Source organism: Hetaerina americana, unplaced genomic scaffold, assembly GCF_022747635.1.
Source record: "Hetaerina americana unplaced genomic scaffold, ioHetAmer1.1.p SCAF_18, whole genome shotgun sequence".
Classification (NCBI taxonomy): domain Eukaryota; kingdom Metazoa; phylum Arthropoda; class Insecta; order Odonata; family Calopterygidae; genus Hetaerina; species Hetaerina americana.
Window position 1 is genome coordinate 3,972,864 of NW_027286741.1, and position 16,875 is coordinate 3,989,738.

The 16,875-nt window shown below is 40.6% G+C and overlaps 1 protein-coding gene across 1 annotated transcript in view; it reads left to right on the forward strand.

Annotated features, from left to right (window-relative positions):
- Positions 1-16,875, forward strand: part of LOC139687246 (girdin-like) — a 176,818-nt gene that overhangs the window by 14,036 nt on the left and 145,907 nt on the right. The window contains exons 6-8 of the mRNA XM_071584380.1: positions 1,529-1,784; positions 4,914-5,116; positions 9,586-9,764. Of these exons, the coding sequence (XP_071440481.1) occupies positions 1,529-1,784; positions 4,914-5,116; positions 9,586-9,764 (638 nt within the window). The remainder of the gene's footprint in view (positions 1-1,528; positions 1,785-4,913; positions 5,117-9,585; positions 9,765-16,875) is intronic.

Sequence of the window (16,875 nt, forward strand, 5' to 3'; positions counted from 1 at the left end):
TTGTCAACTCTCTTAATTCATTTTGCTTTCCTTTTCTATGGTTGTTTGTTCTTTTATGGATGTCTTCTTGCAGAATTTTCTTTGGAGGCATTTTTTTAAACTATGCAGAAAATATAATTGAGTTTTTAGAAAAAAATTGCAAATAATGTCTGGCCACAAGTTTGAGAAAATGTGTCATCACTAGCAATCCTAAGTTGCTGGCAGATTGAGCTCTAAACAGTAATTGAAGTAGCAGGCTTGCTTGTATCATTCCAGAAATCCCCCTTTCTCTGTCACTCATTATGTGAAAATTTGCTTGTTAAGCAAGTCATTTTTGGTGTTTAGTATTGTTGCTTGTAATATGAATTATTCCACATGTTAGGTGTTTGTTCAGCAATGTTCCTCTCTATTTACTTATTCATTTAGTGGTGTCGACACCAAGTGTTTGTATGTTTGTTAAGCAAGTCATTTCTGGTGTTTAGTATTTTTGCTTGTAATATGAATTATTCCACATGTTAGGTGTTTGTTCAGCAATGTTCCTCTCTGTTTACTTATTCATTTAGTGGTGTCTACACCAAGTGTTTGTATGTTTCCAGCATAACTATATTGCTTTCTCCCTATGGTCCTTGTTTCTAAGTAGTAATCCCCCACCTCATCATCATTTCTTCCTTTGCCTACCATTGCATTCTATCTCCCGTCATAATAAAATGTTTCATTACAGAAACACACGCGTTTATGCCCTGTAACTGATCGTCTATCCTATTGACTTTTTCCTCCTTATGATTGCCTGGTTGCATGTATCCTGGAACTATGACCAAGTATGTTGGTTCTGCCTTTATCTCTACTAGTAATATTCTATCTGTTGCTTGCTCTATGTGAACTACCCTTCTTCCTACCTTTTTATTCGATACTATTGCAGTCTCTCGTTGGCTCTCGTCCCCTCTGCTGTATATTACTCTCTAACTATCACTCCAGTAATCCCGGCTATCTTTTCATCTCACCTCGTATAGACCTAAAATATCTAAATTTCCTCTTTCCATCTTTCACTTGATATTCTCTATTTTTCCTGTCCTCAGCGTTGTCCTAACATTCCAAGTTCCTATTCTAACTAATTCTGTCCTTTTCTTCATCTTCTGTGCTGCTGCTGTCATTGATTTAGCTTTGCAAAGATTTATTGAAATGACAACTGTGGAAAACTTGACTCCCCCACTGCTGGGCATGACACACAGCTGATGGGGCTGAGTCCCATGGTTGCCAGGACTCGTTTTCTCTATACTTCCCATCATGCAATTCTAGGACTAACTGGTTTGATTCTCTTCTTTTTTGGAGGTGGGTGGTTTCAATTCAGGGTATTATGGCACTTAGGCTCATGTGAAACCTATCAACACAGCATATTAGGATCCAGAGCTCTGTGATTTTGTTGAAGATTACAATCTGAAATCTGTAGGTTCGGTGTGATTCAACTGAATGTTATAGTTTGTGCAATTGCAGTTGTAATTTCAATTGGCCATTTGACTCTTTTTTTTCTTGGCCTGCATGGTGACCCAAGGTGACAAACAGTCAGGAGCTAGTTTTGACTCAAGAGTGGGGGGAGATGTTGGGCGCAGCGGCAGCGGGTGAGGATGCTGTGGTCCCTGAGCTGCTTGCCTCTCACGTGGTGCGATTGGCAAAGGAGAGGGATGCTTACCTGACCAAGTGGTCCACGAGCCTCCTGAAAGAGAATGGAGGTGTTGTTGGAGGGGGGGGTGTGTTGACAGGCAGGGCAGCAGCCCAGAGGGGGGTCGGATCTTCGTCGGCCAATGCAGGTGGGTGGTGCCACTGCATGCCATCTCTTCTTGCCCATGCTTGATCATGGTCAGGATTAGCAAATTCAGGACTGCATGAGAATACCCTGGAAGTAAAGTACACATTAGTCTTGTAATCCTAGACATTCTAGAAATGCTCTTGGTCTTCTTTGAAATGCAATATTTTTATGGTTAAGTCCTAAGAAAACACTATTGTTGTGGATGTTAAGTATGCTAGTAAGTGGAATTCTTTCTTGAAAATTTAGGAAATTTACTTTTTGAAGTTATAGAGGATCACGCTGTGACTTACAGTCGAATGTTGGTATTGTGTAAATGTGTTTGGAAGTGAACTAGGCAATTACCTACTGAGATACAAATAAAAATTTCATTTTTAATATTTACAAAAACCACCCATTCAAGTAAAATAAATTGTAAATTATTGTAGGCTAAGTGGAAAAGAAGTGTTTTTATTTTACTCTTAGTCTTTCATATTGTAATTATTTATTTTGAAATTACTTGGAACCTTAAAATACAGTGTCTGCCTGATAAATTACTGATTCCCTGGACTATGTCATCTATCGACCCTTACAATGTTTGTATTATTACAAAAAAATCTAAAATAATTCCTTTGCTACATTTTGGGGAAAAAATATGGTTAACATCAATTTAATTAGTATTTTATGGGAATATCCAAGCATCTCAGTTTTTCTAATGACCTCTAAGATATGTTCTTTCATTGTTAGGAAGAAAAGTGATGACTTTTTCATCCTTTCTTCAAAAAATGTTAACATCTTTGGTCATTATTAAAAAATGGCCACCAAATTACTACGTTTTGTAATATTCTAAAAAATATCACACTGAATAAAATTTGTAGGATTTAAAATATTGTTAGTTCAGTTTTTGATCGCGGTTCATATTATTGTTTTTAATATTTTGAAGTGTAAACGTATATGATGGTGATGACACAATATTAAAATTATCTCATAATATTCCATGTTTTACTTTTAAAATGATTGTTGGAGTGAGTGCAATTGACCTTTTCTTTCAGTTTTTATATAAAAGTCCAGAAAGAAGTAATGTAATTAATTCTCTAATTTTAAATACAGTTATGTAATAGTTATTCAGAGTACAAATCAGGAATTGTTAAGTGAATCATAAATCCAAAGATGCCAAGGATAATTTGTTGTTATCTTTTAGATTTGTACAGTTAATTATCTTGTATCTTTGTTAATTTATCTTTAATAATCATTTATATATAGCTATTTCAAAAAAATGAATGAAGTATTTTACTATTGTGTCTATACTGGAGAGCCTATGTCTCTCAGATAATCAATGCATGTCCTGTTGTTGTCTACTTTGTGTGTGTGGCCCAAGCATCCACAGTCAGCTTCCCTAAGGCATTGCCGCGAGTAACCTTGTACTCCTTGGTATGTGCTAATTTGTTTAATAACAGTTTCTAGTGCTATTGCTGTTAAACAATTAGGATAAAGTTTTTTTGAGAAGTAGTTCAACAAGGTGCACCTTGTTCATTTGCAATAATAACAATAATATACAAATGAATATTAGGCATAAGTGTGATGCAATTGTCTCTGTCAATGGGCAATGCAATACAATCAGAATTCAATGTCTAAGAGTTTTGCAACTAATAAATTCACGAAATGAATAAAGTGCCTCAATTACAAGCCAAGGGTTAAGTACATGTTTCAAAATTGTTAATGTGATCTTTCATGCATCTAAAGGTTGAAAAACAGTAGTTTTAATATGGTGAATGAGTTCTACTTTTGCTACTATGCTGTGGCATCACTAGGTTATATTTTTACATCCTGGCATGATGTTGATATGCAGTCCAAGCTTCTTTTGATGCACCAAAAACATTGATATATGTGTGTACTCAAATAACGACTACGAAGAGTCATAATACTAGGTCAACTAAAAATTGGTTTATAGTGTTCCCTGTAATTGAAAAAAAAATCTGGCTGCTTTCTCTCCTAAAAAATGAGTTAAAATTCTTAAGGCATTGCCCAATACTGCAATTAAGATGGAAATGAAAAAAGGTCAAGCCATTTTAAATATTCCCCTGGGGATTAGTATTTTGAGTTTTTGTAGAACAGGCATTTCTCTGTCCTTCAATTGCTGGACTTGAATGCTGTTGATACCACAGTAATGGAGTTTTTTCAGGAAGATCAAATGGGCGATATTCAAAAGCCATACAGAAATCACTAGGGCTAAGTCCATCGGGTGATTTATCTTCAAAACCATTTAGCATGTCATGAGCAACATGTTTAATGGCAGAAGAGGTAGAATTACCCAAATGGAAGTAAATTTGTGTTGGTTAAATTAATTATTATTTTGGAAATCATTATAGAGTTGGTTTGGATTATTTTTCCTATATCTAATCAAAAAGTAGAATGATAGAACTTGGCTGATTACTAGATGTTAAGCTTATATTAACTTTTCTTGTATAATTGGGTTGTTAAAAAGATATTTTTAGGGATTTAGGAAGAATACCCAATATAAAACATGAATTGAAAATTTTGGCAGGAGGAGCAGCAAGGTCTGATCAAAGTAGTGGATGATTAGCAGATGTCAATGCCAACCTTAATAAAGTCTTGTAATCATTCTAATATCAGGGACTGTAATCCCTCCCGATTTGAAGGTAGGTGCAGGACTTAATGACCAAAACTCCCTATTAATTACTTTCAAAGCTGCCTTAGACTGGTTATCAGCATTTTTATAAATTTTTCATGTGCATTTATTTTATCAAGGAGAATGTTATTACAGTACTTCTTCATGGAAACCATTTTATCATCTTCATTACCTGTAATGTTGTGTTTGAAGTGTAGCAAAATTACTTCATTTCTGAGGCATAATAATCCTCAAGTAAACTACGGCTTAACCTTCTAACTTTTCAAATAATAACACCCTTCCTTAGGAAAGAAGTTAAAAAAGTGTGAAATTTTTAAAGAAACTAGAGAAGTTGTCATTACCATCCAAGTTAGCAACCAAAGAGTACCCGTAAACATTGGAAAGCAGAAGTTTGAGATTTTTACATCCTTCAAGTGTTATTGGTGAGGGTAGATGTAGAATTGTGTCAGTTGCTCATGGGAAGCTTAGTTGTTATTAGAATGTCTTATTTGTCCACCCACAAAGGAAAGGAAGAAGAGAGTGGTCGGGAGAAATTGAGGAGCTCTGGGCACCACCAGAGCACCGTAGCCATCTCCGTGGAAGTGTCCGAGTTGAAGGCAAGGGTTCGACGGTTGAGGCAGGAGTTGGAGGAGAGGACAGAAGCTTTGAGTGACTGTCGCGAGGAAGTTAAGCAGTCACATGCAGAGACGAGTGCCCTCCGGAGAAGGGTCAGTTGTCTCTCCTCCCTCCCTCTTTTTATTTTGTATTTATTTGCCAGTGCCTGCTCACCAATTCATTTATTACCACTGCGTTAAACCCTAATTGCTAGAAACAATGGTAAAGGAATCGTCAACTGGTTTTAAAGGTATCCATACATTTTACATACTCAGTATATTTCACAGTAAGGACAAGATGATTTTAACCGGATGATAATATTGTTTGAAGGCATGGATGAGGCTGTCTCTCGCCACTTCCTTGTTGTATTTCATAATTTCAGCAACGTTTCCAGCAATGGGTGGGAGGCTGTTGCCGACCATCTCTCTATCCCTGTATGCCATTCCCCCACAATACACCTATGAGTTATTTAATGGCTTTCTCCCTAGGTCCATTGCCCTAATAATGGTTACTGAATGGTATGATAATATAACACATGCATCAATCTTAATCACCCCTTACTGTTTACTTCAAAATATTACGTCATTTATTTATTTCATTCATGCAATTTCATTTTTTCCATGTAGGCTTCCGCGGAGATTATTGATGTAGGAAGTGGTTCTTTCGGGTTTTCTTCCGCGTGTATCCATTTTTCGGACGATATTTCGCCAACGTTCCAGTTGGCTTCCTCAGGTCCACTGAAGTGCCGATGCAGGTTTTGGTCCAATATATATACCCTCCGTTTGGCGCCTATCTTTAGGAGGTGTGCTCTGATCCGTTGAAATCCTTGAGGACACGTTTCCACGCGCTGGCGAGGGGGTAGCCGTCCTCGCGGTTGAAATTTCTGGGCGTTTTTGCAATTTCAATTGCCTCTCTGATGATCCTTGGGTAGTAGCGGCCTTCTTTATTCAATAAAGTGGCGTTGTCAAACTCAATATTATGTGTCGGTCCACTCCAATGATGTTCAGCCACCGCTGACTGCTGGAACTGTCTATTTTTTTACGGCCCTTCTGTGTTCTTGGACTCGGCATTTCAGCGCTCTTGATGTTTGGCCGATGTAGGAGTTGCCGCAGCTGCATTTGATTTGGTAGATTCCTCCAGAGATGTCTTTTGGGAGGCGGTCTTTCGCGTTGACGAGGATATTGGCCACTTTGGTTACGCATTTGAACCTGGCTGAGACATTGTGTTTCCGGAGGGCCCTCGCAATTTTTTCCGTTGTTCCGGCGACGTACGGCAGGAGAGCGTGTGCCGTCGCCTTTTCCTTAGGGCTAGTCTCGTCGGTCCTCTCCAGGGCCATCCGCTTCTTTCCTTCCACCCTGTGCATTATCTTCAGAATGTTGTCACGCCGGAAGCCATTCATCTGGAACGTTTTCAGCAGATGTTGTTTTTCTTTTCCAATGGAGGCAGCGTCAGAGAGGGAGCATGCTCGGTGGAGTAAGGTTTTAATTACTCCGGCTTTTTGTTGAGGGTGGTGATGGGAGTCTGCATGGAGATATTGGTCCGTATGGGTCTTTTTCCGAAAAACGGAGTGTCCCAAAGACCCATTTTCTTTTTTCTCGACCAGGACATCCAGAAAGGGCAGCCGGTTGTCCGTTTCCATCTCCATGGTGAATTTAATAGCACCATTTTGTGCGTTGAGGTGTTGCAGGAACTTCTGGAGTTCTTCTTTTCCGTGGGGCCATATTACAAATGTGTCGTCCACATATCTCACAAATAGTTTGGGTTTTTTGTGGAAGGATTGCAAGGCTTTTCGTTCAAAAGCTTCCATGAAAAGATTGGCGATCACCGGTGAGAGTGGGGACCCCATTGCAGCGCCATTTGTTTGTCTGTAGAATTTTCCGTTCTACGTGAAGTAAGCGTTTCTCAGGCAAAACTCCACCTTCTTTGGGATGTCTTTCGGGAGGCCGTCACTCGTGAGTGATTTGATAATCTCTACTGCTTCACCGATCGGGATGCTTGTGAAGAGAGAAACTACGTCAAAACTCACTAAAATATCCTCCTTGCTTATTTTGGTCTCTTTTATAATCTCAATGAAGTGAGCGGAGTTCTTCACGTGCGTTGACGACTTACCAGAGAACGGTAAGAGTTGCTGGGACAAATATTTGGCGAGTTTGTGGCATGGAGAGTCTATGGCACTCACGATGGGTCGTAGAGGGACACCTGGCTTATGGATCTTAGGTAGGCCATATAATCTAGGTGGTTTGGGAGCCGATTCGACGATCCACCGTCTCTCTTCTGGAGGGATCGAAGACTGTGTAATTATTTGCTTAATCTCTTTTTGGATCCTGGAGGTGGGATCCCGTTTTTCTTCCGAGTAAGTCTCATCGTTCAGGAGACTGTTGATTTTTCTATTGTAGTCATCCTTCTTCATCAACACCGTTGCGTTCCCTTTATCCGCTGGAGTGATTATAATGTCATCGTTCGTCCGGAGATCTCTCAAGGCTTTCCTCTCCTCTCGGGTGACGTTGGGTTTAGGAGTTTTAGCATTGAGCAGTATACGGCTTACTTCTCCTCGAAGTTCCTCGGCCTCTTCCTTAGGTAGCTTCCGGACGGCGTATCCCAACGTCACCCGAGAGGAGGACGTCATAATGTCATCGTTCGTCTGGATCTCCGGACGAACGATGACATTATAATCACTCCAGCGGATAAAGGGAACGCAACGGTGTTGATGAAGAAGGATGACTACAATAGAAAAATCAACAGTCTCCTGAACGATGAGACTTACTCGGAAGAAAAACGGGATCCCACCTCCAGGATCCAAAAAGAGATTAAGCAAATAATTACACAGTCTTCGATCCCTCCAGAAGAGAGACGGTGGATCGTCGAATCGGCTCCCAAACCACCTAGATTATATGGCCTACCTAAGATCCATAAGCCAGGTGTCCCTCTACGACCCATCGTGAGTGCCATAGACTCTCCATGCCACAAACTCGCCAAATATTTGTCCCAGCAACTCTTACCGTTCTCTGGTAAGTCGTCAACGCACGTGAAGAACTCCGCTCACTTCATTGAGATTATAAAAGAGACCAAAATAAGCAAGGAGGATATTTTAGTGAGTTTTGACGTAGTTTCTCTCTTCACAAGCATCCCGATCGGTGAAGCAGTAGAGATTATCAAATCACTCACGAGTGACGGCCTCCCGAAAGACATCCCAAAGAAGGTGGAGTTTTGCCTGAGAAACGCTTACTTCACGTGGAACGGAAAATTCTACAGACAAACAAATGGCGCTGCAATGGGGTCCCCACTCTCACCGGTGATCGCCAATCTTTTCATGGAAGCTTTTGAACGAAAAGCCTTGCAATCCTTCCACAAAAAACCCAAACTCTTTGTGAGATATGTGGACGACACATTTGTAATATGGCCCCACGGAAAAGAAGAACTCCAGAAGTTCCTGCAACACCTCAACGCACAAAATGGTGCTATTAAATTCACCATGGAGATGGAAACGGACAACCGGCTGCCCTTTCTGGATGTCCTGGTCGAGAAAAAAGAAAATGGGTCTTTGGGACACTCCGTTTTTCGGAAAAAGACCCATACGGACCAATATCTCCATGCAGACTCCCATCACCACCCTCAACAAAAAGCCGGAGTAATTAAAACCTTACTCCACCGAGCATGCTCCCTCTCTGACGCTGCCTCCATTGGAAAAGAAAAACAACATCTGCTGAAAACGTTCCAGATGAATGGCTTCCGGCGTGACAACATTCTGAAGATAATGCACAGGGTGGAAGGAAAGAAGCGGATGGCCCTGGAGAGGACCGACGAGACTAGCCCTAAGGAAAAGGCGACGGCACACGCTCTCCTGCCGTACGTCGCCGGAACAACGGAAAAAATTGCGAGGGCCCTCCGGAAACACAATGTCTCAGCCAGGTTCAAATGCGTAACCAAAGTGGCCAATATCCTCGTCAACGCGAAAGACCGCCTCCCAAAAGACATCTCTGGAGGAATCTACCAAATCAAATGCAGCTGCGGCAACTCCTACATCGGCCAAACATCAAGAGCGCTGAAATGCCGAGTCCAAGAACACAGAAGGGCCGTAAAAAAATAGACAGTTCCAGCAGTCAGCGGTGGCTGAACATCATTGGAGTGGACCGACACATAATATTGAGTTTGACAACGCCACTTTATTGAATAAAGAAGGCCGCTACTACCCAAGGATCATCAGAGAGGCAATTGAAATTGCAAAAACGCCCAGAAATTTCAACCGCGAGGACGGCTACCCCCTCGCCAGCGCGTGGAAACGTGTCCTCAAGGATTTCAACGGATCAGAGCACACCTCCTAAAAATAGGCGCCAAACGGAGGGTATATATATTGGACCAAAACCTGCATCGGCACTTCAGTGGACCTGAGGAAGCCAACTGGAACGTTGGCGAAATATCGTCCGAAAAATGGATACACGCGGAAGAAAACCCGAAAGAACCACTTCCTACAATTTCATTTTTCTTCAACTTTGTATGTTCCGCTGGATCAAATCATTGGTCTAGAGGAGGTGGCTGCATTTAGGGATGGTGTGAATTGATGCATTGATTTGCTTCCATACAGGTGCAGGATTTGACGGAGAAGGCCCGTGAGTATGCCACCTATCAAGATGAACTGGATGCTTTGAGGGAGCGAGCAGTGCAAGCAGACCAAATGGAGGAAGACATTCGTCGGTACAAGGAGAGGCTCCGGGACATGGAAGTGTATCGAGTGATGGTGGACGAGCTGCGAGAGGATAATCGGTTTGTTTCTATGATCAAGATTTTTTTCTCCCTTCTTGAAAAGTGTGGAGTCTGGTGTTCCGGAGACTTTACCGATATTGTTGTCAACATGTTTTTAAAATGGAATTTTAACTCTCTACTGAGTGATATTAATAATGAACTCATCAAATAATCCATTGTGTTCTTGTAGAATTCAATAACTGCTTATTAACTCCATATTCTATCAAAACCATTTCAACTTTACATATGCTGTGCTCTAGCTTCTTCAAATCAACAATGCTCTATATCTTTTTATTTATACTTTGTAAATGCCTAATTCCATGTTGAAGTCTTCTGTATTAGTATCTCTTTTGATAGATATATATGTTATATAATTCCATTAGATATTTACTATGCACCCTCCCCGGACTACAACCTTGACGTGGTGGAAGGGCTTGTGCGTCCCGATGACCCCTAGAGCTGTGCTGGCAGGAGTAATAATAATTGCTCATGCCAGATAGGTCAAAGGTTAAGAGCCAGACTAAAGGTAGTCCATGCAGCGTCTGTTCCTCAGTGAGGCGGCTGCAATGGCGTCTGACCCCAGTCGGGCAGCCAGTAAGTGATGGTGTCACGTTAAAAACACTATTGAGGAAGACAACGGGAAACAACCTCAATTATCATTCCCAAGATATACATGATGGACAATAGAGAGATTTTGAGTCCTGACAACTCTGGGGCTCGTGCCTGGCAGAGGGGGAGGCAAGGCTTCCGCGGTCGTCATCCCACGAAACCCTTGCAAGGGACAACCAGCAGCAGCAGGACAGAAGACGCAGGAGAAGAAGACCAAATTAGTTAGAATAGGAACGTAGAATGTTAGGACAATGATGAGGGCAGGGAAATTGGAGAATGTTAAGCGAGAGATGGAAAGGGGAAATATAGATATTTTAGGTCTATGCGAGGTGAGATGGAAAGATAGCGGGGATTACTGGAGTGATAATTATAGAATAATATACAGCGGCGGGAACGAGAGCCAACTAGGGGTTGCCATAGTATTAAATGAAGAGGTAGGGAGAAGCGTAGTCGACATAGAGCTGGTAACGGATATATTATTACTAATAGAGATAAAAGCAGAACCGACGAACTTGGATATTATTCAGGTATACATGCCACCGAGCAACCTTAAGGAAGAAGAGGTCGATAGGATATACGATCAGTTAGAGGACATAATCGCGTGTGTTCCTGCAGGGAAACATTTGATAGTGATGGGGGTATGGGATGTGACGGTAGGCGAAGGAAGATATGGTGACAAGGTCGGGGACTACGGTTTAGGCACGAGGAATGACCGCGGGGAGAAAGCAGTAGAGTTCTGCAGGAGACAGGGGTTAGTCATCACCAACACATGGTTTAGACACCACAAGAGCGGCAGGTATACATGGAAAATGTCAGGTAACTCAGAAAGGTATCAGCTAGATTATGTTCTGGTTAGACTCAGGTTTAGGAACAGTGTGATAAATTCACACAGCTTCTCGGGAGCGGATGCGGACTCTGACCACAATTTAGTTGTTATGAAATGTAGCGTCCATTTCAAAAAGATAAGGCAGGGGCGGCGAGGTAGAAAATGGAATGTAGAAGCATTAAATGGTTTGAAAAGGAAGGAATACAAACAGGCGGTAGAGGAAATCATGGAGGATGGTAAAGAGCAAAGTACTATCGAAGAAAAATGGGAAAGTATCAAGAAAGGGTTGTCTAAAGCTGCAAAAGACACTATTGGAACCGTTAACACTAAAAGGACAAGGAAACCATGGATCACGGATGAGATGATTACAAAGATGGATGAGCAGTGAAAATGGAAGAATGTAAGTACAGAATCAGGCCAAATGAAGTACAAAGAATTAAACAATAAATTGAGGCGGGCAACAAATAAAGCAAAAGAAGCATGGTGGAAGACGCAGTGCGAGGATATGGAAAGTCTGCAGAGGAAGGGTGAAATCGGTGCGCTGTACAGCAAAGTTAAATCTTTATCGGGAAGTAAGAAAGGGAGATCAACGATAGCAGTTAGAGAGAAGGCGGGTAAGTAATAGTTGACACAGGAAAGATCCAAGAGAGATGGAAGGAATATATAGAAGAACTGTATAGTAAAGAACTTAGACCAACAAAGTTAGACATGGAAAATGAACATGACGTAGAGGAAGATAGCTTAGGTCCAGGCATACTAGACAATGAGATAGAAAGGGATTAAGGGAGATGAAACTAAATAAGTCCGTGGGGGTGGATAACATTCCCGCGGAACTTTTAAAATGCTCAGGAAAATGTGGGAGGAAGAGGCTATATGGGCTGATCCGTAGTATTTATGAGGAAGGAATCTGGCCGGAAGACTTAGTGAGATCAGTTTTAGTTTCTATTCCGAAAAAGGTAAAGGCTACATCATGTGAGGACTACTGTACGATAAGTTTGATATCCCACGCAGCTAAAGTTGTTCTCAGGATCATAAACAAAAGGATAGAGAGTAGGGCAAATGATTACTTAGGGGATGATCAGTTTGGGTTTAGGAAGGGGAGAGGTACGCGTGATGCCATTGCAGTAATAAGATTTTTAATCGAGAGGAATATAGAACAAAATCAGGAGGTCTTTGCCTGTTTCGTAGATTTCGTAAAAGCTTTTGATAGAGTGAACTGGGAAAAACTAATGAGTATATTGCAGAAAATAGGAACAGATTGGAGGGAAAGGAGGCTAATCTGCAACCTATACATGTCTCAGACTGCACAGGTGCGAGTGGGGAACGGGGAGTCGGGATGGGCAGTGTTAGGAAGAGGTGTAAGGCAGGGTTGCCCATTATCACCTTTGCTGTTCAACCTGTATGCAGAGGAAATGATTAAAGAGGCTTGGGAAGAACTGGAGGTAGGAATGAAAGTGGGCGGGGAATTCGTAAAATCAGTTAGGTTTGCTGATGACCAAGCTTTAGTTTGTCAGTCAGCCAAGGGGTTGCAAGCATTGCTGAGAGAATTGGAAATTCAGTGCGACAGGTATGGGATGAGAATCAATATTAATAAAACAAAGGTTATGCGATTTTCTAGAAAGTAAAAAGCTAAGCTAAACATTAAAATAGGAGGGCAAAAACTAGAGCAGGTAGAACAGTTCACGTATCTCAGAAGTGTTTTGGACCAACACAGTCAAAGTAGTCGGGGCGTAAGGAGAAGAATTGCGCTAGGCAAAGAGGCTTTCACAAGGAGGAGGGAGTTGATGACAGGGACGTTGAGTAAGGATGTTAAGAAAAGACTCATAAAAACTTTGATATGGAGCGTAGCTATGTACGGTGCGGAAACGTGGTCATTGAAGCAGGAGGATAGGCGTAGACTGGAGGCTTTTGAAATGCGGGTGTGGAGAAGAATGGAGAAGGTGAAATGGACAGAGAAGAAAACAAATGAGGAATTACTTGGTATGGTGGGCGAAGAGAGGGGTTTGTTGGGAGAAATCCTATGGAGGCAGGAAAAGTGGATGAAGGGTGTATTGAGCGGCAGTGGGATGTTGAAGACTGTAATTGAGGGGAGAATGTTAGGCAAATGAGGAAAGGGAAGGAACAGGTTAGGGATGTTGGATGGGATGAAGGTAGGAAGAAAGTACTCAGAGCTGAAGAGGGACCTGATGTAGAGTAGGATGCTGGATTTTTTGTTTTATTATGAGTCACAAAATATTTATTTAGTAGCTGTGTCCATCCAAAAACCTACCTTAACTGGTAGATTACCTAATAATAATAATTTACTATGCAGTCAAATATGAACCTTGAAAAACACATTTTCCTGGTATGCAAATGAATGGGCTAATAACCAATTCCCATTATCTTGCCCCTTGTAAACCCATTTTTAGAAAGCTGGGCCTGTTACCTTTTCCTTGTGTGTATATTTTATATGTGTTATTGTATACTTACAATAATTTTACCAAATTTTATAAAAACAGTGCTGTACACTGCCACTTCACAAGAAGTTCTAATGACCTTCATATCCCATATGTACGCACTACAAGTTCTTTGTGTGGTCCAAACTCAATGGGTTTAAAACTTTACATTGTATTACCCAATGAGTTAAAGGGTATCAATAGTTTTTCCGTTTTTAAATCCAAAATTAAAGCAACGTTACTACAGAAAATGTATTACAAGGTTGTGGATTTCATCGATGATGGAGTGTAATATTGTTATAGTGTGCTCGCCATCTTCTATTCTACTCTTCTGACTTGTTCTATATCATGTACTTGATCGCTGGACCAATAAAATTATTATTATTAATGTTTTTATTCTGCTTTTTAGCACCAACCTATCTCTCTTTGTCGCCTAATACAAAGGCCTTTCCTTAGGACACCGCATTCGCTCATCTCTGTTCTCCTCTGTACTTATCTTGCCCATTCTATTTCTTCTTCCAATGTTTTGTGATGAGTTACCTGTGATAACTCTTTCATTGCCAAATTTCATATGAGACCAGAGCCATCTATAATACACTGACTTGCATGGTTATGCATGGATCTTAGATCTGTTGTTCAGATGAGACCTCGTCCTGAATGACATGTACATTATCATTAATTCCTGTCCACTGTGCCAGAACATGTGATATCGATTTCAACAACATCATTCTACATATGATGCTGTTGAAACATGTTTCATGTACATGAGGGATGTCCATATCTCGCCATGTCTAGTACTTAATCTCACACTTCCCAAGCATCAATTTTCCAAAAAACACTGCTGTATTTGCTTCTTGAAGGCATAGTGTCATTTAGAATCACACTCTCTTTCTGTTGAGAATTTACTGTCGTAGTAGTAGTAGTTTTGAGGGGAGGCGACCGACAGCTGAGGTCATTTGCGCCATAGGGGATGGATAGGAAAGGATGAAGGGTGGAGAGAAATCCGGCGTCGGCATTAGCCTACTCTTTACGAAAGGCGCCAAGGGGTCCGCAGTTTAACGTCCCATCCGACGGACGGCGTACTCACTCAAAGTGCCCTCCACAAAGCACCTCAAGGAGGGATCGAGATACCTCTGAAAAATATTCAACACCGCCGGGATTTGAACCCGGGCCCTCTGGGTGGGAAGCCAGTGCGCTAGCCCCCGCACCATCTCGATCCCCTTGACTGTCGTTATTTGATATCTTGTATGTATGATTTGATATCTTGTTGAAACATTGTATGAATTCAAGGTTTGCACTTTGAGTGTGTCTCTATGTTAGCATCTCAGTCTTCATACATGGCCTTCTCTTCAGCCTTGTACTGACTGTTCTGAGGGAGGTGGAAAGAGAGTAGGGAAAAAAATTATCTTCAAGGTATATTTGTATATCAATACAAAACATTACATTTGGTTACAGCCTATTGATAATGGCTGTTTACATATTAGAAACTGCTGTGGTATTAAAATAAATGCATATAGTCATGAAAACAAATTACAAAAATAAATACTTCTGTGCTTTCAAATGCTGTGTTTTCTAAATCTCTCGAAAGGACCCGGGTTTGAATCCCAGCAGTGTCGAAAATTTTTCAGTGGTATCTCGATCCCTACTAGAGGTGCTCTGTAGAGGACATTTTGAGTGAGTACGCTGTCCGTCGTATTGGATGTTACGCTGCGGACCCCTTGGTGCTTTTCATTAAGAGTAGACAAAATCCGATGCCGAGTTTCCCTCTACCCTTCATCCTTTCAGGTCCATCCCTATTGCCACTAATGACCTTAGCTGTTGGTTGCCCCCCTTAAATACTACAAGTGTGAGGATATGAAAACTGCTAAGGAAGGGTGAAATTGGTGCACCTTAAAGGAAGGTGAAAGAACTCTGAGGAAGTAAGAAGAGAGAATTTGTGCACACTATTAAAGATACATCGGGAGATTGAGTAATATATCCAGGAAATATTCACGAGACATGAAAGGACCACACGGAGGATTTAGATGGTTAAAATAATAAGGCCATCAAGGCTAGGTATGAGAAGTGCATATGGTGAAGGTGGAGATGGCTCAGGAGCAGAAGTACTTGATTACAGAATTGCAGAAGAAGAAAATTTTTCACTGCTAATCAAAGAAAGGTTTTCCCTTGGGTTTGCTGGCATTCAAATTTGAGTGGTTTCAATGGTGGCCAGTTGGCTTCGTTTGATACATGAAATTAAATTAATGAAAAGTTAGAATAATTAGGTCACAATGGTTTGAAAGATGACTAACCCATATCTTAATAATATATATTCCATTTTCAAAACAAAATGTTTTGTAGAGGAATACGTATTATCTCTGGAAAGGTAGTGAAAGCTGCATCTGCCATGAGTGTGGTATAATAGATATACACAAAGGATAAGAAATTTTTTTCTTTTTTGTTCAGTTCATCAAGTATCCATTATGTTAACAATTTTTCGATTAATTTCTACTATGCTGACACTACCAACGCTGTTAGGATCCTGATATTTTGTCATGTCCCCAGGGGCCAACCCATCAGGGTTAAAACAACACAATCACAGGTGCAAAACAAAACTTTGAAAATTTGTATTCATTTAAGTCCATGTAATTCATGGTGCAGTTACAATGCCACAACATGAATCATTCAATTTCATAGCACCATCCTGAATAATTCATCTAGAAACAAACAAATGATAAAAAATATTAATGTACACTAAACTATTGATGTTTGTTGTCCAATTGGGAAATAGAATTAACAAGTGAATCATTACATCCTAGCATAAATCATTCACGAAATGAATTTCTTAAAAGAGTTTCCTTGTCTCCTTGGTGGCATTTATGAATTGCACCGTAATGAAAGCATATGCTTCTTCCCTGCATGACCTCAAGCAAATATGAACAAAACTACAAACTGTTTTAAATGAAATAATAGCTACCTTTTATATTTAGATATATATTGTGCATAAATCAATTTTCCCATGTTGAAGTATCTGGAGGAATTTGAAAAAGTCATCTTATCTTTACAATGTTTGACATTGTTAACATGCAGACTATAAAAAGGTCACACAAGATCACTAGTATGGTCACAGTTTAAAAGATGTTTGGCAAAGTTATTTTCAAAAGCACTAAAATGTTCTTTGGTCCTCAAATTAAAATATTGGGAAGTCTGTTTCGTGTATACTTCATTATAATCAATTCATTGAACTCATTTTACTTTTCTCTTTGGGATTCACAATGTGTTT